At 50.9% G+C, this 27,519-nt stretch overlaps 1 protein-coding gene across 4 annotated transcripts in view; it reads left to right on the top strand.

Moving 5' to 3' along the window:
- SEMA3G (semaphorin 3G) overlaps positions 1-27,237 on the top strand; it is a 66,684-nt gene extending 39,447 nt beyond the window's left edge. For 3 of the 4 annotated variants that reach the window (XM_090021785.1, XM_090021784.1, XM_090021787.1), the window contains exons 4-16: positions 5,951-6,070; positions 7,849-7,939; positions 8,483-8,599; positions 9,138-9,280; positions 13,545-13,659; positions 13,780-13,849; positions 17,815-17,959; positions 18,631-18,862; positions 20,471-20,562; positions 21,678-21,719; positions 22,766-22,991; positions 23,643-23,782; positions 25,300-27,237. In XM_090021785.1, coding sequence (XP_089877911.1) covers positions 5,951-6,070; positions 7,849-7,939; positions 8,483-8,599; positions 9,138-9,280; positions 13,545-13,659; positions 13,780-13,849; positions 17,815-17,959; positions 18,631-18,862; positions 20,471-20,562; positions 21,678-21,719; positions 22,766-22,991; positions 23,643-23,782; positions 25,300-25,767 — 2,001 coding nt within the window. In that variant the 3' untranslated portion in view covers positions 25,768-27,237. The remainder of the gene's footprint in view (positions 1-5,950; positions 6,071-7,848; positions 7,940-8,482; positions 8,600-9,137; positions 9,281-13,544; positions 13,660-13,779; positions 13,850-17,814; positions 17,960-18,630; positions 18,863-20,470; positions 20,563-21,677; positions 21,720-22,765; positions 22,992-23,642; positions 23,783-25,299) is intronic. The other variant, XM_090021786.1, reaches the window with a different exon arrangement.
- Positions 27,238-27,519: the final 282 nt, after the last annotated feature.

Below are 27,519 nucleotides of genomic sequence, written 5' to 3'. Positions count from 1 at the left end.
CCATCTACCTCCCCAGCCCCATCCTTTCTCCTTCCAAATTCTGATCCGCCAAGCTTTCCAGCCTTGCCCTGACTAACCCGTACCCTGTCCCCATAGGAATGCGCACACAGACAAATGTACATGCAAACACAAGGCAGCCCCTGAACAGATATGTTTTAAGAACACACATTGGTTCAGAAGAGAATAAAGGATTTCAGTCGAAGCCAGAGTCCTTTTAGGAGGTGGAAAGGGTCTGGGAAGGGGGAGTACTTAGATAAACACAATGCAAGATTCTGGTTTGGGTCAGTCTGAGATTAGACCTGAGGTCTCAGCCAGTTCTTTTGTTTCACAAACTTGCTTGGTCACTTCCAGCTGATACAAAGCTTAGGCCATGTGGCTCCATAAGAAAGTCCTCAGGCTACTCACTGGTATTTCATGGTGTGTTCCCTTATGCTCAGTACTGCCAGGATATTCCCCATCCCTGAACACATGAAAAGTTTTGGAGTGTGATGTATATTTATTTTTTAATGTAAAAACCACAGTCCTGATCTGTAGCTGGTCTTCATCAGCATAGCTGCATTGGCTTCAGCTTAGCTCTGACCACTCACATGAGCTGTGGGTCTGACCCAAGGCCTATTCTAGATGGTTAGTGTGACAGCAATTGCCCTATATAAAACAAGAAGGCAGATTGAGGATTGGCAGTTGGCCATTAAGAATTAGAAAATGGGGTTATGGAGTCTTGCCCGGTCAGGAAGAAACAAAACTATTAGGAGTCTTGCTATTGCCTGTGCTGAGGGCAGGTTTTCACTTTTACCCAAGGAGCCTTGTTTTCCTGGAAGCTTCTGCAGCTTCTCTCTCTTGCACTCATTTCCTTAGGGCTGGTTGATTTAGGAACAATGAATCCTCTGTTTAAACAGGAGCTTGGACTAGATGACCCAGGGGGTCCATTCTAACCCTGTGATTCCTTTAGAGGTTCATAAAGAGCCTGAGGATGGAAAAGTGTCGCCAAGTGTAACAGCACATCGGGACAGGTACACAATGCCCGTCCCCCCCTGCCTTTTGGGTAATAGGGAAAAGAGACTTCAGAAAGGAGAATACAGGAGCAGAACATGCAATTTTGTTGTAAGTGTTCCTGCTGCTGGGTTTAAGCATTTGTCAGCAATGCCTTCCTACCTGAGAGAAACTCTTTGCTCTCAGCACCCAGATGCAAGGCTAGCAGTAACAGTACCAAGGCTAGCTGTAACACGTCTACTCCATGTTCTGTACCTCAGCCAAAGGAAAACAAGGATTCATCACAGCAGGCAGGTTTAGACAGGATCATAGAACAACTCCTGCCCCTGCAGAAGACCGTAGAGGTGGAGTGGCTTTTCTTTCTGTAAGTGAATAAGAACGATTGTATGAAGGGCATCAGATCCTCAGGTCTTGCATCCAAGGGTCTGTCTCTGTCCCCATTACGAGCTAACTTCTCCAGGGTGCCCCTCAGCACAGTCCTGAAGGGACCCACCCCCACAGCTGGAAGGGAGGAAGAGGCGTGTTACCTCTGCTGGAATGATTGCCAGTTTCTAGTGGTTGATGTGAGGCAGATATCTGCATGCTGGGACCTGGACTGGTACAGTCAAGCCAGATCACATGAGCCCCTGAAGATCCATCAGATGGTAACAACATTGGACTGGGTTTGAACCAGTGACCTCAAGTGGAAAAGTCTCCTTTGGCTTTTACCCATTTGCTTAGCCACCTCCTCTTCCAGGTTCAGTGAGATTTAAACTGAGGTTGCTGAATAACTCGGAACAATAGGAGCTTAATGTGAATCATAGCAACATGTCCTGAAAGCCAAAATGCCCAGCAAGTGCATTTCCCTGCAGGTAAAGGGGAGGCTTTGATGATCCTATTAAACCCCCTCTGCCCAACTTCTGAGCAGCTGGGGCCATGTCCCACCCAGCCCTGGCACACCACAGGGCCCGGGATCTCCACTTCACCCTATGCCATAGGCCTCCCTGCTGTGCCATGCTGCACAGAGTCCCATCCCCCCTGAACCTCCAGGCCACAAGCTCCCTGAGTTGCAAGGGCCAAGCTGTGACTTCCCACCTCCAGGGGCTAGAGCAGGAAGCAGAAGCTGGAGGAGGGAGGGGGAGCCTGGAGACCCTGGTGATAACAGCTGGAGGGGGATAGGGGAGCGGCTGTGAATTAACACCCTGAAAACCACATGAGGCCTGAGGGTCACCAGTTGAACAGCCCTGTGTTAAACCATAATGGGCAACGGGGATGGTGGCTGGTGCTTTCAGTGGAAGCCTAAATGAGTTAGGACCTAACGCTGCTCATGAATTGAGAATGGCAGTGAGATTAAAGAGTAGGCATTTGTGACAGGACTTGGGAAGACCTCAGAGCTTCACAAAGCATGTGGGAGCTGTAGGGATTCAGGAGCTCCATAGATGAGGAACTCATATGGGAATACTTGACTCCCCCCTGAACTGATGCATCTTTCCTCCGAGAGTGTGTCCAATCCCTTTTTTGGAATCTGGCTACATGTCAGCTTCCGCAGCAGCTTGAGGCAGTGAGCGCCACACTTGAGTTGCACACTGCATGAAAAAGAACTTCCTTTGGTTAGTTTTAAACTTACTACCTACTAGTTTCATTTTGTGACCACTGGTTCTGAGACTGAGAGAGATTAGCAAATAATAAATCCCTTTTTTACTTTCTTTTCACCATTTAGTGTTTTGTAAACCCTTATCAGGTCCTCCCTTAAGCTCTATTTTCTAAACTGAATAGGCCTAGCCTCTCAGCGGAGAAGGCTTATTCTTCTTTAGCTACTCTGCATTAAGTGTCCCTGTGCCTGCAATGAGCCTGCAGTAAATGACAGCTAAACCAGGCCCATGTAGCCTGGTTTTATTCAGTAGTGTGCTGCCTTGGTTTAGCTCTCACTTCAAGGTATGAGTGCACACGTGGATGGTTACTGCAAAGCAGCTAGGACATGGTAAGTGCTTACCCACTGTTACTTGCAGGAGAAAGGTAGTTCCTGGTATTAGGATTGCATGGAATTACCACAGGAGTCGCCTGTAAGCAGAGTTGCAACTAGCAACATTTGGGACCAGTTGGTCTAGTATGTGCTGCCTGGCATGATGAAGCAGAGAGAAGCTGGAGAAGAGACGAGGCTGTGCTATCAGAGAAAATGACTGATCACTTCTCTGCAGAGCGGCAGAATTGGTTCTTCCTGAGCTGAGCATGATGAATAGATACTTAGAGCCTTCAGAGGAAGCTCTGACAGTCCCCTTGCTCTTGCTGCCCTTATCAGCCAGGGGATCACTGCTCCGGAAAGGGAGCAATTAATTCAGGTCAGTCATGAAAAGCCATTTATCTTCCTGCCCTGTGTAACTAACCGGCCTCCCCTTTAAATGACTAATTTGTCCAGAAGAAGGCCCTGTGTGTCCGTCTGTCCGTCTCCTTTACTTCCTGCCTTTGTTTGCCCCATTCCCCTTCTCCAAAAAAAGCTCCGTGGGAGCGGGAGTGAGCACCACTCTGAGGAGTCTGTCTGTGTGTCTGTGTGACGTGGATGGCACCAGCCCTTGGGGGAAGGTGACCCCTGGTTTCCGGGCTTTGGCATGAGAACTTTCCTGCTTGTTTAATGAGGACAGGCTAATGGACAGGGAGCACGCAGGAAAATACCCCCGTGCTGAGAGACAACCACCATGCTTGTCACCCACAGTAGTACCTTGAGCTTAATGCAGGTGTGCTCTGACCTAGCAGAGATCATTCTCATTAGGGGAGTTCACCTCATTAGGAAGTAGGGGAGAGTTCTTCAAGGAGGTGTCAGTGTGGACCCTGTAGCAGGTGTGCTTTGAATTGCAGTTTCCATTGGGTCTGCACATGCACATGCACAATGTGCCATCGTATGTGTTTCTGTGCCTAGAGGAAAAAGGGTGGGGCTGCCCCAACCCTCTGTCCTTTCCCCAGCAATTGGGTCCACACTGATGCCATATGTAAGTAATCGGTCTTTAGTTTCCCTCCCCCCATAGTCTTAGCTTTTATGATAGTCTCTGGCTTTTTGCCTGTTCTGGTCCCATGTGAGCTATACTGAAGAACAGGTGCATTGGGATTAGAATTTGCCTTGTAGCCATCCCAAGGTGTGGTGGATACTTCTTATGCTGTGATCTCAGCCTGTGTAACTAACCTTAGGATAAACCCAAGCCCCCAGCACAATGTTAAGACCCTGCCTTTTTCATAGCTCTCTCACCAAAGCCTTCATATTGAAGCAAGAGAGCAGCCCAGTTTCACTCAGACTGAGACAGACATTCAGGCCTGGAACTGTGGAAGTGGCTTGAAATTTCAGGATGGAGTAGAAGCGGGGTCTCTAAGTTGGCTGTTTTCCTCACTTGATACACAGGGGCAGCATCCTCAGCCTGTGTAGCTTAGCCAGGCTATAATGAAGTCCATAGAGCTTACTGATAGCTGAGAATCCGGCCCATAGTCTTCACATGTGTGGTGCTCATCCAGGAGCCAGGCTCAGCCACTCCCTCCTGGGTACCACTGGGTCAGAATGAGTCCTGTATCTCTGCACCTTGCCTCTTTCTTGTGGGTGCAGCCTCCAGTGAACTAAGATAATGTGTTCTCTGCTGCTTCTCTGAGCTAATACAGGAAGCTGCTGCACAAAGCAATACAAAGACCTCATTTCCTGGCCAGGGACAATGCAGTGGGATGGGAGACTGACAGGGGCTGCTGCTGGGGAAGCAGCCGCTTGGACTGGAGTTGCAGGGAATAGGCTACGTGCCAAGCAACCGTAAAGGGAATATAACTGTGTTGCCTGCCCTAGCGCCAATGTAAGAACCTGCAGCTGAGAGCAATGAGATTCCCACTGCCTCCGTGGAGGTAATCCAGTGAACAGAGAAGATATGTCCTCAGAGAAGGGGAGGGAATTGCATGAGCTGAGCTGCTGTTGGAAGAATGTGCCCCAAAGGAATCGTATTGTTCTACGTACTGTATGCGAAGGAACAAGGCGAGGGACATTAATGGTGTCACTGCAGAGAGCTCAGTGCAGCAAAAGAAACCCCCACCTGGTTTCGCGACTAGGAGCACATATTGCTTCCTGTTATTGTGTCCAAGAGCCAGGGACCGGCCTTTCACTGCCTGCCTCAGCCCAACCCAAATGGACTTGCCAGGAAAACCCAGTGCAAAGGGAACTTTTGCTGAACGCTTTGGATGAAAGCATGAGAGTAGTGAAGGGCTTGTTTCATTTACGGAGCTGTTCTGTTCCACAGATGTATGATACTATGACTCACGTGCGTCTGGACTCTGTTCTTTAGAAACCCTGGGTAAACTCCCGGCTGCAGTTGCACGGAGAGCAGAGAGCCAATACCGTGTGCTGCTAACTCATACACCAGCTGTTCACTGATCAGTTGTGCATGTACGCGTGCATGTGAGTGTGTATGTGTCTACAGTATTGCCATCCCCAGATGTTCAAAACCCATGAGCCAACCCCCAAAATATTATGAGATTTCCTGAAATATTATGAGGGGGCTTAAAAATAATGCAATTTGAGTCCCTGTCTGTTGTTCTGATTTTTGACCCTTAAGAGTACCATCATGTTGCATTCCCAAACTTTTCTCCACAACCTTGAAAGCCAGAAAGGAAAGCTGAGATTCTCTTACAATCACTTGGCTCCAGGGCCTGGGCCTTTAAGAGAAACAAGATATATGGTGAGATTTGCAGTAAAACTGCGAAGGTTGGCAATGCTGCAGTGGTAAGACTTCACTTAGAGGAGCTGAATGATGTAATGGATTACTCTTTGTTATACATTGCTGAGGCACCCGCTGCTTTGTAGTCCAGGCTCCGTCACACATGCTCAGAGGAATGTTGGACCTCTTGGCAAACAGCATAGATATCCCTAGCTTTCCTGCTCACTGACAAAGGCATGCACAAGATGTGCCCCTTTCCCCCCACCCTGGTCCCTCCCACTCAATCTCCACTGTGTTTCTTCCAGACCGAATGTGCCAACTACATCCGCACTCTTCATCCTTTCAACCGGACACACCTGCTTGCCTGTGGCACAGGGGCCTTCCACCCAGTCTGCGCCTTCATCTACGTGGGACACCGTGGGGAGGTAGGAGACACCAACAGAAGCTGGCACCAGCCACATGCCACTGCATCACATCTCCATTTCCCTCCACAAATCTTCACTTGCACTTCTTAGCAGCCCTCTGCACCCGTACAACAGGCAGTCCATGGATGGCAGGGATCCATGACCCAGGTGGCCAGAGTAGATCCATGTATGATGCTTGTCTCATGCACTGCTAACCATGTGCCCAGCACTGGGAGCCATTCCACACCCAGCAAGCCCAGGCCTAGCACTGGATGAAGGAGATGCAAGCAGCTCCTTGCAGTGAGACCCTGTTGCCAGATTTGTGCCAAGCCTCTATTTCCACACCTTTGGGCATTTGTGAATTTCCATCTGGATCTATCAGCCTTGCTCCTTCCCCTCACCCTCCTCAGTGCTGGCTTCCTCCTGGGTGGTATTACTTTCCTCACCCCTTGCCTGGGCTGGGACCATAAGTCAGCATGGCCTCCATAAGAAGGCCTTGCTGCCTTTCTGTAACTTCCTTCTACCTCAGAGGCTTGAGTCTCCCTTATTCAGAAAGGAGGAGAAAGAGCCCTTTCAACCAAGCTGTGTGTCATAATGACAGGGACCATCCTGGTCTGTCCTTGTGCTCCCTTACACTACGTGCTCCACCCACAGATACCTCAGCTCTTGATAATGGGAGCAGCAGGACACAATCAGGGCCCTGTTAGTGGTGATGCCTGCATCTAGCAGGTCCTGCTGTGGCCCTGCTTTCTGGTCTCGGAGGGTACTTGTGTCACTGTGGGAGCTCGGGGCCATTCCTGTCTAGCAGAGAGCCACACCACATGCTTGAAGGGGTTGCTTTGTACTCCCACATGGGGCGAGAGACAGACTGGCGACCGAGCTGAACATCAGCATTGCTGGGGAGGAAGGGGAACGCATCTGCACAACTCTGAGCCTGGCTGTTAAAATGCATTCTGACTGCTGGCAGGGCCTGAAACCCTAGCTTCCCATAAATAACGAAATGTGTCATAATTGGAGACGTTTCTCTGCAGGAGGAGGGGGAGAACAGCCCTCAGGATGTGTGAGGCCAGATCCTTAGCTAGTGTCAACCAGCACAGCTTGGGAGTGTGGCTGATTCACCTCAGTTGAGGATCTCACTGCGGTGCTTGAGCTATTTAATTCTCCTACAAAACCAGGGCTGAGGGCCTCAGGCAGGAAGCTGGGTACACAGAAGGAACATTTCATTCTAAAGACCATATCTTTTTTTCCCCCTTTCTGGCTGCATTTTCTATATGTTTATTCCAGACCAGTGTTCCCTCTGAGCCCCAGCTGCGCCTTCTTAAAGGCTTGTTCTCACATGTCACTGAAAACCCAATTTACCACACTTAAAAGAGGAGGTTGAAAAAGAATTCAGCTGCAGAGTGTCCCCCAGCCGGGCTCTGAGCGCAGGGAGAAAAGCATGCCCGTCACATGGCATTCAGCACTGCCATGGAAAATGCCCAGATTACAAACAATAGACAGCTCCTCCAGTAGCCCAGAGCCCCTTGGCACAAAGTCAGAAATGTTGATAGAAGAGCACGTGCCTATTTCTAGCGCTAGAAGTGCTGCATTTCCCTATCCCATCCCTGGTAACATGAATGTGACCTCCATAGAGGTGAGCTCCAGGCTCACCACACATTTCACATAACTAGCCCTGGTTTAGGCTTGGGCTTCTGGCATGAGCCTAGAATCTCCAACCAAGATCTCCCACCCAGCTTTTACATTGCCTAGTGGCATTACTTTATTGCCTCACCTGTAATCTGTATTCCTCTTCTTCCCAGCACGTGTTAAGCCTGGATCTCACAAGTGTGGAGAATGGGCGCGGCAAGTGTCCACATGAACCCAACAGGGCATTTGCAAGCACCTTTACAGGTAGGTGTTATGCTCCATCAGCAAGTGACTCAGACCCTTTCACTGACTATTGCCTGCAAGGCCAAGTGCCCTAGTAAAATCATGCATTACCCCAAGTCAGTCAGCTCCCCTCTGCCTGAGGGCATACTGGGGAGAGGTTGTTGGGGGAGACTATTGTTTTAGGGTCAGAGAGCTTTGACCACAGCCATACTTCACAAGGCCCAGAGCACATTGGACCTGGGATCCCTTAGCGATGGTTAATAACCTCCACTCTGCCTGGGGCTGTATCTAGAGTCTGTGCAGGGCAGTGGGCACAAAAATACAGTTTAGGTTCTTTCCCTCTGAGGCATTTCTTCTGTATTTTTGGCCATGGTTGACAACTGAACTGAATCACTGATGCCAGTAGAAGGTTCACTTTTCTGTCAGGCCACAGACTTCCTCATGATAGTACATGTACATAGAGCCCAATTTTTACTGGTGGTGCTGCCCTCCTTTCCATGATGGGTTTGCCATGGGCAGGAGCAGGCCGCATGGTTTACTTTCTCTCTGGGGTTCTCTCCCCAGGTGGAGAGCTGTATACAGGTCTCACGGCAGACTTCCTGGGCCGGGACTCGGTGATCTTCCGCAGCATGGGGGCCCGCTCTGCTCTGCGCACTGAGATGGATCAGCAGCTGCTCAATGGTATTAGCATCTTCCATTTGACTTTGCCCATGGGATCCATGCTGGCGATGTGCCATGAGCCTGAAGCAATGGGCCACGGGCATTTATTGGAGCAATGAACAGCCACACTCTTCAACATAACTCCAACGTGCAGTACTTATCTAGAGATCCAAATAGAAGGACACAGTGTGGCTGACCATCAGGGTGGGGTAGGGGATTAGTCCAGGAGTGGGGGGAAGGACAGTGGTGGAGAGGCAGAGACTTGGGTAGTCCTGAATGTAAAAAGTTGTGGTACCACCCTCCCCACAGAGATGTGGCCCATGCAATGAAATGTGATTGAATGGGATGGCGCTCCTGGCCCTTGGACTTGCTTGTGACTGCATCCTGTTTCTTACTCCAGCCACAGCATGCAGGAGGTCTCTCGGCAACTGTGCTAACACATAGGCCAACCTTGAGGGCAGGTGTTTCTGAGTGTCTGCCTTGTTCAGAGCTGGACAGAGCTGAAGCTTTTCTTGGAGTGTTGTTGTTATAAGTCCTGGTGTTTCTCTGTCTCACACAGACCCAAAGTTCGTGGCTGCCTACTTGATCCCTGACAATGATGACCGGGACAATGACAAGGTCTACTTCTTCTTCACCGAGAAGGTGGCAGAGTCGGATGGCAAAGGCCGTGCCATCTTTAGCCGCATTGGGCGAGTCTGTGTGGTGAGGTCATGGTGGGGGCTGTGGGGGTAACACTGAGTCAGCTATCCCAAGGAGCACTGCGTGCGGAGAGTTCAGGGGCTTTCTGGACACCCACCTACTCCTGTTCCCTCCATCTTCCAACAAACAATTGCCTTTTTGAAAAATGAAAATCCTCACAGAAAGCTTATGTTTTCTGGAAAAGAAATGTTGATTTTTCAATGAGAAACTGAACACTTGAAAACTAAACACTTTGATTCTGAAAGGCTGCCATGATGCCTCCTGTGCTTTGCTACCGATCACATACCAGGCAGGTTCTGCCACAGCTCCTTGGGAGATGCATGAAGTAGCTCCTGTGCTACCAGAAAGGGGAGCATCGAGAGCCTCCCTTATCCCCCTGCATGGACTGCTCAGCACAGGCTCTCAGTCCTGTTGGATTGTCCTTCTCTTTTGTGTGCCAGTGGGTGTGCAGCAGGTGAAGCTGGCTATCTAGGAAGCTATGCCAGCAGGCAGGCAGGTGTACCTATAACACAAGAGTCTCATCAGTTTGCATGCTGAGGCTGCTGGAGAGGCAGCCCAGGACAGATTTCCAGTGCTTCATGCATTGCTGCTCAGGAAACAAGCTGCAGCAGCTGGTCTTTGGCTCTGGAGCTGTGCGTTCCTAACAAAGCTCTCCCTGAGAGCATCATAGCTGGTGACCAGACTAGCCATGGGCTGCGGATCCTAAACCCACAGCCTCTTCTTGTTGACGTTGGGGGGCTGCCGATCAGGCTTTTCAGGACTTGGCCTTGAAACTGGAGCTGCTTCTTCCTTCCCTTTGGTTTCTGGAGTGAAATGTCTGAAGGTTGTTTGGCATTCAGTGTGTTTGCTAAGCTCTTCAAATCAAGGCCTCACAGGCCACATCTCCCATTCTCAAAGGCCACATAAATCTCTCTGGACTGCAAACATCTCTCCCAGCCCGAGTGAGAAAAATGAACCGTTTTATGGGCCTTTAATGTGGTTGGCACAAAACCCTACTGAAACCTTTGATGAAGAACTTGGGGATTTAAGACTGACATGCAAAGCAGGAGCCTTCCAGTTTCCCAACCAGACCCGTCCCACCTCCCCTTTTCTTCCTCTTCTTTTAAGTCAAAGATTTCTCCTTCCTACCTGATTTTGGACACAGTTTTGTTTCCAGAAATGTCCAGTGGTGCAGTCATGTCACTGGGGTGCTTTTATATTTTACTAAGTGACTTTAGCTGGGTTTAGGTGGGAAAAAAAGCCAGATCTTGGCCACATTATCTCCCTCAGCCATACTGGAATTTTCTGAGTCTTGGTCACCCCCTTGCAGAGCTATGGCAGGTCTGAGAGCTCCTGTTACACACAGAGTCTTGCAGAGACCTGGTTCTTTTTCCAGTGTAGGTTGGTAAGCAGAACAAAGAATTTGGAGTCGCCTCTGAGGATGTCTGGCTATGAACAGCTGAGTGCACAACCACCTCATCAATAAACCCGAGAGTCTTTGTACCCATCTCTTGTCTTGCCTTGTAGCATCTCTCCCTTTGTTCCAAAGCTGGTAGCTCCCAAGAAGCCCACTGATGAGAGCAGCGGGCCACTTCCACCTGAGAATGGCTTATGCCACCCAAGCACCCTTTGTCATGTCCTGCCATTGGTGAATGGAGCTTGCATATAGAAAGAGCCAACATTTCCCTCTCTTGATCCCCAGCTGCTTCTCAGACATTGTGACTTTTAGCAACACAGTAATGGTAAAAATCTGGCTTTTTATGGTCACTTTCCCAATTTTTTCCAACAAGCAAGATGTTGGGATTCTTTTTCAGAGGGAGATAGAAGAGAGGGCGACTTTGTGCATTGCTGATGGGTTTGAATCTTCTCTGGTCTGTGTAAAACGTCACAAGGAGACATGACAGCTTCCCTAATTCTGGTGGTGAGAATTTTGGAGACCCCTACTCTGGATTTGGGAGAAGGAGGGTGGACTTGGGAAGGGAATAAAAAGAGAGATCAGGCACCATCCCAAGGGGATTCCTACTTGGACACACAGTGCATCAGTGCATCTTGCAGCAGAGCGGAGGCCCGTGTCCCTGAGTGCGTGTTGGAATGTCAAAGGCCGACCCCTGCCTCTCCCTGGGAACCCTTCGGTGTTGTTTGGACAGGATGGCTCCAGTGTTTCAGCATAAGGAAGATGTCAAGTTCATGCATCTTCCTGGCCTAAGGGACCAACAGCTGTTATGTTCACAGCTGCAGTGACATCACTCAATTAAATGTAGTGATGGATGAGCTTCACTGCAATGTGTCACCAGGCCTCCTAGGGACTGTTGCCTCTATGCAGCACTAGCACGCAACCCTGACAGCATTAATTCCTCACAAACCCTGGGGGTGTAGATCTAAACCAAACACCAAGGCTTGGCCAGCTGGCAAAGCTAAAGCAATCCTTGGTCTTACAGTCTCTACTGATTCTTGAGTCTCAGTATCAGGGACCATTAGCAGACCTGCGTATTTTCTTGGATTAGCCTCATAGTTGCTCTGAATCACCTTGGTCAGTTATGACAAATCTTATGTCTTGCTGTGATCAGTTAGATGCTTGAAGAGGAGCTGGAGTCTCTGACCTCACCGGCCTTGGAGGAAAAATGCCTGCCTTTCTCTGCCATCCATATGAAACCCATTCAAGTCTGTTAGCAATGTGGGGCAGGAGTGGAGTATGGGCTCTGGGAAGCCTGGGGAAAGCACTGTGATAGAGCTGGCACAGCACCTGGAAGGCAGTGACTCAACTCTCAGCCCCATCATTCACAAGCAGGAGTTAGCAGGCCCCAGAGATCCCAGGAGGGCAGGAGAGAAACATCTTTCAAGAGATATCATGGCAGCCTCTGCAGTTGCTCAGTGTGGGGGCCACTGCCTTGGAACAGGCTCTGGGCAGGGTGTGCCTGTGCAGAGAAAGGAGAACCCCCACAGACAAATGCTGCCAGCCACAAGCTCCCTACGCTCACCTGAACCCCAGAAATTACCACAGCAACAAAGAGGTTATTTATTGGTTATTTATTGGCTGCTACTTAGAAAGGAACTCTGTGTGAGAGGCTGGAGGGGAGAGCAAGAACCCCCCCCCAGCTTCTAGCAGGGGCCCCTTGCTGACTGAGATCAAGGAGGGTCTTTGCTTGCTGTCAGGAGCAAAGCCTCACTATATGCTATTTACCATACCCTGGACATAGGGAACCCATGGGCACAATGGTGGGTGAATCTTCCCTAGTGAGCAGTGAGGCCCCAGGGGTCAGTGCTCTGCCCTCCCACCACTGTGCATCCAGGACTCCATCCTCTGCCGTATTGAGCTAATACTCCCAGCTAAGTGTGGCAGAGATGAGCATCTCTGAGCTGCAGTTTCCTCTCCCCTAATCCTTGGGCTGGATCAGCTCCAGGAACAAAGTTAGAGGTGCCACTTGGCTCCTGCAGAGAAAAACATTCCTCTGTCCCCATCACTGTAATGTCTACAGCCAACTGTGCCTTCAGGGTGGAGGAGTGGACAAGTGATTCCTGGACTAGGTGCAATCCCCAGCTACCCTTTGAGGGCAGCTTCAAGTCCATTTTGCAAATCCATAGTGTCTCCAGGAGGGTTTAGCTTCGGCCAAGCCTCTGACCCTGACATTCAAATGTGGCAGAGGCCACTAGTGAAATTACTTGGCCAGGCTGCTTTCAGTTCATCCTTATCTTTGAGACAATCTCTGCTGGAATTGCAAGAGGTGGAGTCTGTAGGTCCAGACTGAACTGCATTGAAAAAGCTGTGTAGAAAGCCCAGGACTGGAGTAGGAAGGGGATCTGGATCAGGAGTGAGAGACACTGGCAGAGAGATCTAGGGTATCAGCTAGAGCAGCTGGGTGCTTTAGATCAGGACAGGTATGTGAGTGAAGTTAGCCCAATGCTCCAAGCCTGGCACCAGCCAGGATTGGTCTGCATTCACACACACGCCACGTAGCCCCATGTAGAGGCTTTGTGCCATGTGACCAACAGCAGTGGTTCCAGTTCTTTTCTGTGTGACTTAGGGATGGAGAAACAGAGGCAAGCTGTCCATTTCTGGGAGCCAGACTGAAAAAGGCACGCTTTCCAAAGTGGCCATGGATTTTTAGTGTCTCTCTGGGTCTCACTGGGAGAGTCAGTGCACTAGATCAGTCTCCCCCAGTCAGTAGCAACATCCATGAGTCCCAGCCAGATTCATTTCCTGAAGGGGTGGAGCAGCACTGTCCCAGCCTTGCAGGCAGCATCCCCTTGTGAGCTTCATGTCAAGCAGAGTCCTTTCTTCTCCTTCCAGAACGATGCAGGGGGCCAGAGAGTCCTGGTCAACAAGTGGAGCACCTTCAACAAAGCCCGGCTGGTGTGCTCTGTTCCTGGTCCTGATGGGATAGACACTTACTTTGATGATCTGGGTAAGACGAGCTTCCACCCCCTTCTCATATGGCTCTGAGACTTGGCATGTCTGGACTGAGGTGGGTGTGTGGAGGGGAGTGGTTTGAACCTCCCTGGTGACCCTGTGTTCAATTTCATAGAGGACATCTTCCTACTTTGGACCAAAGATGGGAAGAGCCCAGAGATCTATGCGCTCTTCAGCACCATCAGGTAACAGCTCACAGCCCACATGTACTCTTATTTTCTGTAATACTGCAACAACTCTTCTCCTGCTGCCATGAAAAATTAACAGCAGACCCTCTAATCAAGTCCATAACTCTAACCCTACTCTTCTTTTCCCCTGTTGCTCTCTTTTATTCTTGTTAATTTTGCAATAGCATTTAGAAGTTACACTCTCTTTGTGCTAAGTGTAGTACAAACACCACCCAAAGGTGGTCCCAGTTCCAATATGCTGATCATTTAAGCAGTAATGGAATGATTTAGTCTTATAATTATACCATGTGGTAGGAGGTGAACTGCATGAGGCTAACAATCAATACTGAGTTGTTTGGGGTATACTAAGACACATCCTCAGGGGAATAAATAAGCATAACGTGATATTCCTAAATGTATTCATATGTGTTAGGATAATATAGTAGCACTAATTCCAAGATAGCATAATAGCTTCATACTCTGGCATTTAAAGCAGTAACAGAGTGCTGGCAGAAAGTGCTATGTGATTGACTTTGAAGGAGCTTAGTTATTAACATAATCTGGAGCAAGATGGATATAGATACAGTTGGTATATTAACAGCTGTTTCAAATTAAATGCATAACATCTTCCAGACCAGTCTTTTTGTGAGCTGAGATTGAAAACATAGTTTCATAGTTTCATAGTAGCTATTGTCGGAAGGGACCTAGGTAGATCATCTAGTCCGACCCCCTGCCTTGGCAGGAAAGAGCACCGGGGTCAGATGACCCCGGCAAGGTGCTCATCTAACTTCCTTTTAAAAATCCCCAGGCTAGGAGCCTGCACCACTTCCCCTGGAAGCCGGTTCCAGGCCCTAGCCGCCCTGACTGTGAAGTAGCGCCTCCTAATATCTAGTCTAAACCTACCCTCCGCCAGCTTGTGACCATTATTCCTGGTCACTCCTGGCAGCACACGGGGGAACAGGGACTCCCCCAATACCTGCTGATCCCCCCTGACCAGTTTGTAGCAGGCCACAAGGTCCCCCCTTAACCTTCTCTTGTGGAGGCTAAACAGGTTCAGGTCCCGTAGCCTCTCCTCATAAGGCCTGCCCTGCTGACCCCTGATCATACGAGTGGCCCTCCTCTGGACTCTTTCCATATCGTCCACGTCCCTCTTGAAGTGTGGCGCCCAGAACTGGACGCAGTACTCCAGCTGCGGCCTGACCAGTGCCGCATAGAGGGGGAGGATCACCTCCCTGGACCTGCTCGAGATGCATCTGTGGATGCATGACAGGGTACGATTGGCCTTCTTGACTGCCTCCCCACACTGCTGGCCCATGTTCATCGTGGAGTCAATGACGACTCCAAGATCCTTTTCCGTCTCCGTGCTGGCAAGAGGGGAGTTCCCCAACCTGTAAGTGTGGTGCCGGTTCTTCCTCCCCATGTGCAACACCTTGCACTTATCAGTGTTAAACCCCATCCTATTCTCATCCGCCCACCGTTGCAACCTGTCAAGGTCAGCTTGTAGCCTATTGCACCCTTCTAGTGCACCCACATCGCCCCACATCTTAGTGTCATCAGCAAACTTGAACAGGGTGCTTTCTACCCCCTCATCCAAGTCACTGATGAAGATGTTGAACAGTGCGGGCCCGAGGACCGAGCCCTGCGGAACCCCACTGCCCACGTCCTTCCAGGTCGAGAAGAACCCACCCACTACCACCCTCTGGGTGCGGCCCTCCAACCAGTTGGCGACCCATTTGACCGTGTGGGCATCGACACCACAGTCTCCCAGCTTTTTGATGAGGACAGGGTGAGAGACAGTGTCGAAAGCCTTCCGGAAGTCCAAAAAGACTACATCCACAGCAACCCCTGTGTCTAATGATTTGGTGACCTGATCGTAAAAGGCCACCAGGTTGGTCTGACAAGACCTGCCACTGATGAACCCATGTTGGTTGCTCCTGAGCATGCATTCCCCCGCAAGGCCCTCCTGGATGTGTGCCAGGATAATTTTTTCAAAGAGCTTACCCGGGATTGAGGTAAGACTAACTGGCCTGTAATTTCCCGGGTCCTCTTTTTTTCCCTTTTTGAAGATAGGGACCACATTGGCCCTCTTCCAGTCCTCCGGCACCTCACCAGAGCACCACGAGTGCTCGTAGAGCCGCGCCAGGGGTCCCGCAATGACCTCGGCCAGTTCCTGTAGAACCCTAGGGTGAAGATCGTCCGGACCAACGGACTTGAACACGTCCAGCCTCTCCAGAAGTACCCTAACTAACTCCTCGCTAACCCCTGGCCCAGGCGTGTCTCTCCCGGGGCCCGAGGGGCGCCCAGCAGGGAGGTGGCTGAACTGGTCCCTACTTAGGAAGACAGAGGCAAAGAAATCGTTAAATATGTTAGCTTTGTCTTCTGGCATGACGACTAAGTTGCCCATCGTGTCCTGCAGGGGCCCCACATTACCCGGGACCCTCTTTTTACCCCCTATGTATTTGAAGAAGGACTTCTTATTGTCCTTAATCCGGGAAGCTAGTTCTATCTCCATCTCTGCCTTGGCCTTCCTGACTGCCCCCCTACATCCTCGGGCGACTGTAACATAGTCCTTCTTGGTGATGACCCCATCCCTCCATTGGGTGTATGCCTCCCTTTTAGCAAGGAGACATTCCCGGATGCTCCTAGTGAGCCATGGGGGTTTATGTGCCCTCCTGCTCCCTTTGACCCTTGTTGGGATTACCTCCCTTTGGGCATGGAGGATCGTCTCCTTAAGGAGCAACCACTCACCTTGGACATCTGGCTCCCTTCCCCTCTGGGTCCTCAGCGCTTCCCCAACGATCCTCCTTAGCTTGTTGAAGTCAGCCCTCCTAAAGTCTAGGGCTGTTGCCTTGCTGCAGCCCTTTGCCACCTTACACTGGATGGTGAATTCCAGCAAGCGATGATCACTGTCTCCCAGGTGGCCCATCACCCGCAGCCCCCTCACCAGGTTGTCACCCGTGGCCAGCACCAGGTCCAACAAGGCGTCTCCCCTGGTGGGGCTGTGCACCTCCTGGGTTAGATGGAGGTCCTGCCCTCTGGCTAAGAACCGACGTGAGCGATCAGACTTGGCTGACTGCTCTTCCCAGCAGATGTCTGGGAAGTTCAGGTCCCCCATGATGACCACATCCTTAGCCCTCACTGCCTCTGTGAGCTGACCTAAGAATTCCTGGTCGCGCTCTTCTCCCTGGTTGGGAGGTCTATAGTAGACTCCCACCGTTAAGTCTCTATCCCCTGGACTGCCTTTTACTCTAACCCAGAGCACCTCAGAGTGCCCCCCCTCTACGCCCTTGCTAATTGATGAGGAAGTATATTCCTCCTTGATGTAGAGTGCTACTCCTCCACCTTTCCTTCCTATCCTGTCCCTCCTGTATAGCCTATAGCCCTTGACACTCACCGCCCAGTCATGCGATGAGTCCCACCACATTTCTGTGATCCCCACTATGTCAGGGCTGGTGACTGTTGCCCCATGTCTGTTGGTAACTGTGCTTTGTGGGTCAGAGTTAAGGCTGTTGTTTAGATACTTGATATTAATATCACCAGGCCCAGGTTTATGTTTGTGTCAGGGTTTGACTCTTTATTCATGTTACTTTATTGTTTCCTTGCCTTTTGATAGCTAAGATTCTTGTATTTAAGCCTATAACACTGAGTAGATAGATGTATTTTCACTAATGTTTTTGTTATATTCTCGGCTAGCATTAATTGTAATTAATCCCTGTTCATCTGGGGCAGTGCAATCGATCTGAGGAGTCTGAGAGTCACATATCAGTTCCACATTGTTGCCTGGGAGCTGGTGACTGAGTCCCCCTAGGATGTTAATTTCCCTGTGACTTCCAGTTTGCTTTTGGTGTAATACCTTTCGATGCCCCTGTTCCCTTGGGCTGTTCCCCTAGTGCTGCTCACAGAATGATTGCCTAAAGCCGGGCACAAAATGAACCACCCTTCCTCACAATGGGGCCTGATTGGGGCACCCTTTCTCCTTTCAGCAATGTGTTCCAAGGCTTCGCCATCTGTGTGTATCGCATGGCAGACATCTGGGAGGTCTTCAATGGGCCCTTTGCCCATAAGGATGGCCCTGATCACCAGTGGGCTGCCTATGAGGGCAAGGTGCCATACCCCAGGCCTGGAGTTGTAAGTAATTCATATTCTTGTTTGGAGAACTGTTGGAGGGGACTGGTCAGAGGCTGGGCTAGTTGTGCACACAGTCATTACAGGTCATTATAGCTTCATTGTCTTGGAGAGGTGGGCTGCCACTTTGCACATGACACCAGCAGGGGTTGGCGGCAGCCTCATGACTCAAACTTTTCAGCAGTTGTTCTCTTGGGGACCATCATCAGGGTCCATTTCTGGAGGTCATATCCATTCTGGGGTATTTCATGGAGGCCAGTGAGCTATTCCAGGCTTAGGGAAGCAGCATTTGTCCAGCCCCCAGCATCATACTTTTTCATCCAAGATAACAACGCTGGGTAAAGCCTTGCCCTGCCACCCATCCCTGGTCTGTGTCCATGGTTGGATAAGAGAAGAGGAAATAGCACAGCAGGACTGGCATGGGGGAAGCTAGCAGGATGGATCTGATACAACAGGCTTCCACCCAGACTGCCAGGAGAATGGATCTGAGTTGAAAATCTGCTGAAGCCCAGGTGACATCCTGAAGTGAAGATCCCAAAGCCCTTGTTATAGCACAGCAGGTGGCTCTTGAGCACTAGGATAACAAGGTTGGAAGTGGGTTCTCTTGCTGTAGCAAATTTAGTGTTGGGGCAAAAACAACAGGATGAAATGCTGTCTCTCTTGCTTTGTGCCAGTGTCCCAGCAAGACCACCAACCAGCCCCGTCGGCAGTATGGCACCACCAAGGACTACCCTGATGAGGTGCTGCACTTTGCCCGTGCTCACCCTCTGATGTACAAGCCTGTGTATCCAGTGCACCGCCAGCCTGTGCTGGTGAAAACCAACCTGCAACACCGGCTGCATCAGATCGTAGTGGATCGGGTGGAAGCAGAGGATGGGCAGTATGATGTCATGTTCCTGGGGACAGGTGGGCCACAGAGTGGAAGAAGATTTCCTGGGGCCTTGGCAATGCCAGCCATTCTCTGCTACATCTCCCCAAGCATGTCTCCTCTGGGCCTTCCTTCTCTGGGTAGTTCAGCTGCTGCTCAGAGCAGTTCTAATCAACATGGGGTTTAAAATGGTGGGAGAGGCCTATCTACACCAGGGCTGCCAACACTGCTAAGTCTGGTGGGGTTTAACCCTGGTGGGATGGCTGAATAGAGCGGAAATGGTCTCCTGGCTCTAAGGTCCATTTTGGAATAAAACTCATTTTTTCATTAATAATATTTCAGTTGGCAGCTTAGTAGCAACTCCATATGCCTCTGACTGTACCTGGTTCCAGCTCTCATGGTGGGGGAAAAAGGCAGCAATATCTAGTGGTTAGAGGAGCTGGAAATCAGGGGAGGTGGGTATAGACTTGACTACCATTAATCTGACATATGGCCCTGAGTGAGTCATTTTATCTCCTTTGCACTTGTGATCCCACTAGAGTTCATTAAAATTTTTCAGCTGAATATTTTTTCCATCAAAAGAGTTTTAGGTCAGCTGAAACAAATTCCCATTAATTTTAGGCAAATTGTTTTGGTCAAAACAAACCCCAATCTAATGGAAAGTATTTGAAAAGACAGAATATTCCACTTTGACCTTCCTCAAACAAAGTGGTTGATTTATTCAAATGAATGTGATTTGCTTCTAGAGTAGCTTCACTTCTATTTAAAAATCTCTTGAAGAAGTTGAGGAGAATTAAAAAATGAAACGTGATTCAACTCAAGAATTAATATTTTGGATTTTCCCAAAACAGTTTGAAAAAGAACGGGTGTCTTTACATGCTCTGGGGTGGCAGGGGGCACTTTAATTAGAGCGGCTCTAATTAAAGTGCCCCCAGTTTCATGTGCATTCAGCATCCTGTGCTTCAAAATGGTGGTTGGGGGTGCTTTAACTAAAGCTCATTCACTGCCATTTTGAAGTACAGGGGTGCTGCATACATGTGATATGGAGGTTGCTGGAGCATGCTAATTAGCACCTTTCAGCAGACTTGATTAATTGAATCTGCTTTGACATGTGCTAATTAGGACACATCAGGGCAGACGTCTGGCATGTGTATAGGTACCTGTTCATTTTTGGTCAACCCAAAGCCATTTTTATTTCCAGTCTTTTGGTTTAGTCAGCAAACCGAAATCTCGGTTATTTACACAGCTCTATGGATAAGACCCTGGATTATTCATAGGACAAACCTATGTACCAGTGTTAGATGGGACTGGTCACTACGAAAGCTATGGAACAGCATCGTCTTATTGATTCAGAGTATTTCCTTGAAACACTCTAGCAAGGAAGACGAATGGTAGGTTGCTCCCTTGCTGAGTTTAGGTCCTGACCTTCCTGGCATAGATCTGCACTGCAGGTGCTTGGTGCTAGGCCCTGGACACTGACAAACAGTGAGTAGTTTATTTGTGCTTGCTGGTTGAAAGTCGGTATTTGGTTGAGGCAGGAAGATTGTCCTACTGGAGCAGGAATTGTCCCCTGTCCCCACTGCAGATGTTGTCAGGATACTGAGGAAAAGGGCTTATAGTAATGCTTTTGTTCTGCTCCCTTCCAGAGGCAGGCTCTATTCTCAAGGTCATAGCCCTACAGAAGGGAAACTTTGCAGCTGCTGAAGAAGTCATTCTGGAGGAGCTGCAGGTTTTTAAGGTGAAAAAAATTCATGTGTATGCGTGTGTGTATGTGTGCGTGCATGTGTAATATTGTGTGCTGCACATGGGAGAGCCTGTGCAGTTCTGTCTTGGTACACAGACACTTCCATGTGTCCCATATGACTGTACTGGAGGCAGGAGCATGTACCTTCAGGGAGGAATTAGGTTCATGGATACAACCTAGGCCAAGGCAGCATATGCTGTAGGCGCAGCCTGTACTGGCATGTGCTTGGCAGTTCTGTGCAGAGCATATGCTGGGTGACTGTTGCACGTAAAGCATGTACAGCTCTTAGTGTGCACATAAACAATGTGGCTAAATGCCTACAAAGCTAGGGGCTGGGTTTCCCTCTCATACTGGCATAGGGAAAGAAGCCCAGCAAACCCTATGTTGTGAAACTGGAACAGGAGAAAGGATAGTCTGGTCCAGCCCGTGCGGATGCTTCCTGCACGTGAATGTGTGGGCCCTGCAGGCAGACTCTGTGATTTCCCTCCCATAGGAACAGTGGCTCCAAATGCTCTCTGTAGCTCTCATCACTAATGAGGGCTTTTATCTAGTATGATGCCCCTCCCATGCCCTCCTTCACCCAGCACCAGAACTATGAGTCAAATAGTGAGCATCAGCCTGAAAGAAAGTGGCTGCTTTCCAGACTCTGTAGAACTGGGTCCTTAATCCAGTTCTAGAAGAACCCAATCCTGAAAGGTGCCAAGCGCCCACTGCTCCCATCCACCTTGGGGAGAATGATAGACAACTGCAGCCCTTAGGGTGAGGCCTAACTTTGGAAGAATGGGCTTTTGGGATGAAACATTTGCTAGTGACAACATGGCAAGAGGCTGAGGGAAGGGGCTGGCCTCCTCATTCTTGGAAGCTGTAGCTCCCACTAGTGTTAATATGGATTTGTTGACTGCTAGAAAGCAGGAAGCTCTAGACAGGATGCTGGGGAGGTGTTGATGTCTGGGGGTGCATTCGTGTTTACTTCTGGAGAGCCAGAGCCTGACTGAACCTATGAAAAACTGAAGATAGTCAAGAGAGAACATGGGGCTTCTGAGGAGAGAAGAGTGGTCATGTCTGAAACTTGTTGTAACTGAAGGTCTGTCTCTTTTCCTCTTCCCCAGGCTCCCACGCCCATTACTGACATGGAAATCTCTGTCAAACGAGTGAGTACTGTCTTCCCTTTCGGACAAACATAAGGAAAAACCGAGCCTGGTTAGCAATTGTGCCCAACAAATGCAGACACAATTCAACTGTGCAGGGACTCTGGGAGAAGTTGGGGCTGGAAGTATTGACCCTTCTGGAACCAGCACAGCATCCTGGGCTGGACTAGAGCCAGCAGAAAGGCTCAGTGCCTGAAGACTGGCAGATGCTTCAGCACTGTGGCAGCTGCAGCCTTGGGATCAACATCCTGTCCACCCAATGGCCAGTGCTGGATGATTTCATACAGAGGGGAGCAGTGGGGTTTGCCCTGCAAGGCCATCTCACAGCCTGATAGTTCTTACCATATGGAAGTTTTCCTGGTATTCTTCCCTGGTAATCTCACTGCTTTCCTTTAGTTAAACCCTCCTTGCCCACCTAGGGAAGGGTCCTCTCCTTCCTGAGTCTCTATTTGTTCTGTTTGCTCTAGGAGTTACATGCAGCATTCCCTCTGAGCTGCGTGGTGTGCACAGCCCCACAGGCGCGCTCATGCCATGCAGGTGCACTCATGCCAGGCTGCCAGGCATGCCTGTGCAGTCACACGCCACGCAGCTTAGAGGAAACACTGGTTATGAGAGGTGAAGCCTCCCATGAAGCCAAATCCCAGTGGCTGGTGCCCAGTCCAGGGCCCTTCCATCGCAGCTCTACCAGTGTACATCCATCCTTATGCTTGGCATTCCCCATTATTCCAGTCTTGGGATTTCCCAGCCAGCCTTGCTAGTGCATCACTGTTTTTCCTGGTAGAAAGTCCTTCTGAGCTGTCTGAGCCTGGCCCTATGGTTGGTTTCACTGTGAACATCCATCTTCCAGAGACTAAGCTAAGGGAGGTGGTTTCCACTGTGTCCTGAGGCAGGTGTCTGTTGGAGAGGATGATGCTCCAGCCCCATTGCTCTGCTGAGAGCCCTCAGATGGCTGGTGGACCATGAGATGCCTCTGGAGATGTAGTATCTTGGCTGAGCCCCTCCTTTCTGGCTACCAGCCTGACGCATCCTTTTTTCTTGTGTTCTGACAGCAAATGCTCTACGTGGGCTCCCGCCTGGGGGTGGCTCAGGTGAAGCTGCACCAGTGTGAGACCTATGGCACAGCCTGTGCTGAGTGTTGCCTGGCACGGGATCCATACTGTGCCTGGGATGGTGTCTCCTGCACCCGCTACCAGCCAGCGGGCAAGCGCCGATTCCGCCGCCAGGATATCCGTAACGGGAACCCCATGCACCAGTGCCTGGATCAGAATCTGACCCGTAAGGCAGCCTGCTGGTTCTGTGCGTACCACGTGGGCAGGGAGTCACAAGCACAGGCTGAAAGGGACTGTCCTTTTCCTCTAGCATCCAGGGCTTGCATCTAGAGGGCCTGTGAGCACTCCCAGCTCTCCTGCTCACAGGCACAACTCACTCCTTGCGTAAACATGGCAATGTCTAGATGGAGCTGACCCCTCCTGCAGGATCCAGGAGCTCTAAGTGTGGCTGAGCAGGTCCTTCCCCCTCTCGGTGCTGTCCTGAGAGGAGCAGTGCTCACCCGTGTCCCTGTGGGATGTGCTGAGCATGGGTCAAGTGGCCACTGATGAAGCAGGACCCTCTGCACTGAAGGGTTCTTTGATCCCCATGTCCCAATGCTGTCTTATCACCCAGGGATGTGAAGACTGAGTCCTCTGTCAAGGACATACACTGCCTTAGTCTCATAAAGCAAATCTTGACTTGCCATGGCCATCCCGCCAGCACTGTGGGGCTTTCCACATGACCCAGGGTGAAGAAGTTTCAGAGCCCAAGGGCCAAAGGCCTTTGTCTGTCCAGAAGCAGGGCTATTCTCAGGGGCTGGGAAGCTTTGCTGGTGGCCCTGGGGTTGAGGCTCCAGATTAATCTCAGGGCTCTGAACAAATGTCTGTATTTTGCCAGTGGATGATTTTGACAGTGCTGAGGAGAAGCTGGTCTACGGGACAGAGCACAACAGCACCTTCCTGGAGTGTGTCCCCAAGTCACCCCAAGCAACTGTGCAGTGGTTCGTGCAGAGGCCCCAGGATGAGCAAAGGGATGAGGTGAGTCCTCCACTCCACATCCTCCATCTACTCTGATGTCCTCACACCTACCCTCACCCCCTAACAGGATCTCTCCTATTCTCCTGGACCCACCAGGGTGCCTGCTTTTATCCCAGCTGGTGTTGGGCCTGTTTCCTGGCAGCAGCTGCTGAAGAACAGGGGTGCTTTTGAGAATCCTGCCAGTACATCATGCTGCCCCTTTCCCAAGGCTCCCACTTCAGTGAGCTCCCCATTCCCCACGCACTCTGAAGGCCAAGGCATGTGACTGTGGGATCTCCCCAGCCCTCTCCTACAGTCAACACTTGGGTCTGGAAAGGGGTGGGATTTTGTCTGGGGGGTCTCCAGGCCATGCATGTCTACACTGGTGTACTGAGCATGGTGTGCCCCAGGCTGTCCCATTCTCTAGCCATGACTGAGCACACACAGGAGAGGCAGGCCAGAGGGGCCTCGCTGGTAAAGTGCTGTACATGTTCCCTCAGCTGGGCTTATGCCATGAGATTACCCAGGAGACAGCACCTTGGAGGTCATCAGACCTATAAACACCTGACTCCAGGGGGGTTGGAAGGAGCAACAAGAATGAAAGAAGAGTCTGTTCCTTCAGTGTGGTGTGCCCCTCGGCCACTGACCGCTGGCGACCCCCAGATCCAGTGGCATATCCGTGCAAATGAGGACATCAAATAGTCCCCTGTGCTGGCCCTGCGGGGCTGGCCAGTTTTTGAGGATCCCTTCACAGGTGTCCTGCCTTCTGGGCAGGTGGGTTTTTGAGGCATTTCTTGCTCTGTATGGGGTGAGGTGAAAATGGAGCCAAAGAGGAGGTCTTCCTGAGATTACTCCCCTGACATCTCTGGGGTAACACTAGAGAGAAGTTTGGCCTGTGCTCTCTGGCACTTCTGGCCCAGCCAGCTCATTCCAGGAGCCTCATCCTGCTCCTCGCTGAGTGCTTGGTCAACAGGCTGCACCTTCAAAAGCAGCCCTGGCTCTCCCACTCCTCATATCTCAGCCTGGCTGCCTCCCTCCCCCTCTCCAAGCCCAACTCTGGATATTCCCAAGATAGACTCAGGATGGAGGAAGGTTCCCACAGCCTGTGCCAAAGTTGTATGGGGGGATATATGAGCCCCTGACCGTAAGGTCCTCCCCGCTCTAATACACACATGCATATATAGAACCAGGTGGAAAGCTGCCATAACGATGGGGAGGGAAAGAGACAATTCCCAGGGCATCAGTTAAAGGGGAAATATGGGAACATGTCTTGGATGCGCCTAATACTGACTGGCTTGGTGGCAAGACACCAGAGCAGGGGTGGCTTGTGGTCTGATCCTAGGTGACTGGAGACACCAGGGGCCCTTTGCTTTGATCCTGTGGGGTTTACAGGCAGGAGCCAGGTGGATGGAAGGTACCAGGGAGACCCATGGTCTGATCCCCTGTGGCCAGGGTGGCTAGGAGGGAGGCAAGGTGTCAGGGCACGTGGCGGGCACAAGCCCAGCAGTCTTTAGTGTTCCCTTGTTTCATTGCCGCAGGGTTTCTTGCAGGTGAAGACTGATGAAAGGATCCTGAAGACAGAGCAGGGGCTGCTGTTTCGGAAGCTGTACCGCCAGGATGCTGGCACCTACTACTGCAAGACTCTGGAGCATGGCTTCACCCAAACTATCACCAAGATTGCGCTGGAGGTGATTGAGAGTGAGCAGCTGGAGCATGTCTTCCAGCGAGAGGATGAGCCAGTACGCCCACCCTGCCTAGTGCCAGAGCCACGCCTGCCACATGGGCAGAGGGCATGGTTCAAGGACATAATGCACCTTATTGGCTATGCCAATCTGCAGCGGATAGAGGAGTACTGCGAGCGGGTGTGGTGCAGCGACCGGCAGCGCCGCAAGGGCAAACTCTCCAAGGGCAAAAATGCACTTGTCATCCCAGACACCACTAAGAAAGGAAGGAGCAAGCAGCACAGTGAGAGGAACCGCATGCCCAGGCAGGCTGTGGCCACATAGAGTTTTTAGGGAAGGGGTGGGGGGTGGGACATGGACTGGGGTGACCAGTGTGGAACATCCCCTCCCTGTAAACGAGGATCAGCCCACCCGGGAGTGGTGTCCAGGCTGTTCTGACAATAGGACTCGCCAAGCCAGCATGACTGGGCCTGGAGACATCAGCCCCCAGAGGCCCATGGCAACTGCTTGCCACCTTCATCTCTAGCACCAAAGGCAGCTTGGGGAGCCTCCTCTGACCATCAAGCATGCATTCCCCACTCTGCTCCGCCATGCCTCCTGCTTGGCAGCACCTTTTTTCTGACCTGGTTGTAGGTGCATGGAATGTCCTAGTGGTATTCATCACAACACTGGGAAGTCCCTGGCTATCTGAGCGCATCCCCCAAGATAGAGGGCTTACCCTGAGAGACATGGTGCTCAGGAGGATGGTGAGGCAGAACAAAGCAAAAGGGCCAGGCGGAAAATGTGGTGGACAGTGCACGTGGGGCTGAGAGAGAAGCAGCATTGTTTCTAATGGACAGAGCAACGGACTGGGACTCTGGTAACCTGTGTTCTCTCCTGCTGGCCTCTTGGGTGACCTTGGGCAAGTCACTTCCCAGCTCTGTGCCTCAGTTTTCCCATCTGTAAAATGTGGATAATGCTCTTGACCTCTTTTGTAAAGTACTTTGAGACCTGCTGGTGGCAAGCATTGTATAAGAGTGCAGTATTGTTCTTGTGGTGGTTCACTGAGGCAGGCTGCTCTTGCTGATGAGGGAAGAGCCCTGCTGGGCGCACAGTGCTGGGGTGGCCTGTGGGGTCAGAACAGAGCTTCTGCCAGGATTGGGACAGACGGGCTGGGCTCCCTCAGACAGTGCAGCACAGCCTGTTCCTGAACAACCAGCAGCTGAATCACCTTGCAGTAGGGTGCAGTCTCCTGCTCTGAAGTCTCCCGTGGTGCAGTGCAAGCTGGGCAGAAGGTATCGCCAGGGCAGCTCTGGGCATTACGGGCCTTCCATGGGAACTTTGTTGTCCTCTCTGCTGGGGCACTGGGCAGTAGCAGAATGGAGGTCCCGGGCATTAGCTTTGCATGTGGCCTGCTGCCACGTTTATACCCCGCTCCTGCACAGTGTCACAGCAACAGTCACCCGGGTACAGGACACCCCCCCGCCCCACGCACACACGGTGTCATGGCAATAGTCACTCAGCCACAGAACCTCCCTCTTGTTCAGGTGAGCATGGACCCCGCCACACACACTCAGCATCATGGCAGCCTTCATCCCGCCGAGGAACCCCTCCTGCTTGGTGTCACAGCAACAGGCGCCCGACTGCGGGATGTTCAGGACCTGTGACCTGGAGCTGAAAGGCTCTGTCTGTCTCCGCTGATCCCCTGGGCTCAGCGCTCTCCCTCTCCTCATCCGACTCACTTAACTAGTGCCTGCTGAATGAAATCCATCAGCTTTCTGAACAAATAAACCAACCCTCGCTCTGGGGACTGGGGCTTGGAGTCAGTTCTCTCTTTGTTTTTGCTGCCGGGGAGGGGGGTAGCAGGGATGATGAAAGGTCTCTCAGTGAGCGCTGCTTGCCGTTAATAGCTGTTTCCAAAACACGTTTCCAGCTGGGCTCTGGGGCTGAAGCTGATTGAGTTTTTCCAAACCTATAGAGGACAATGTAGGTTTTCATCAGCAAAGGCAGCAGAAATCAAAGGGCCAGCATTCAATCCCCAGTGGTTCTTTCCTTTGGGATCACTCAGGAATAATGTAGCCAGTCTCCACCCAAAAC

The sequence above is a fragment of the Crocodylus siamensis genome, chromosome 11, assembly GCF_052110815.1.
Source record: "Crocodylus siamensis isolate JL-2025a chromosome 11, ASM5211081v1, whole genome shotgun sequence".
Taxonomy (NCBI): Eukaryota; Metazoa; Chordata; order Crocodylia; family Crocodylidae; genus Crocodylus; species Crocodylus siamensis.
This window is presented reverse-complemented; position numbering and strand designations above follow the sequence as displayed.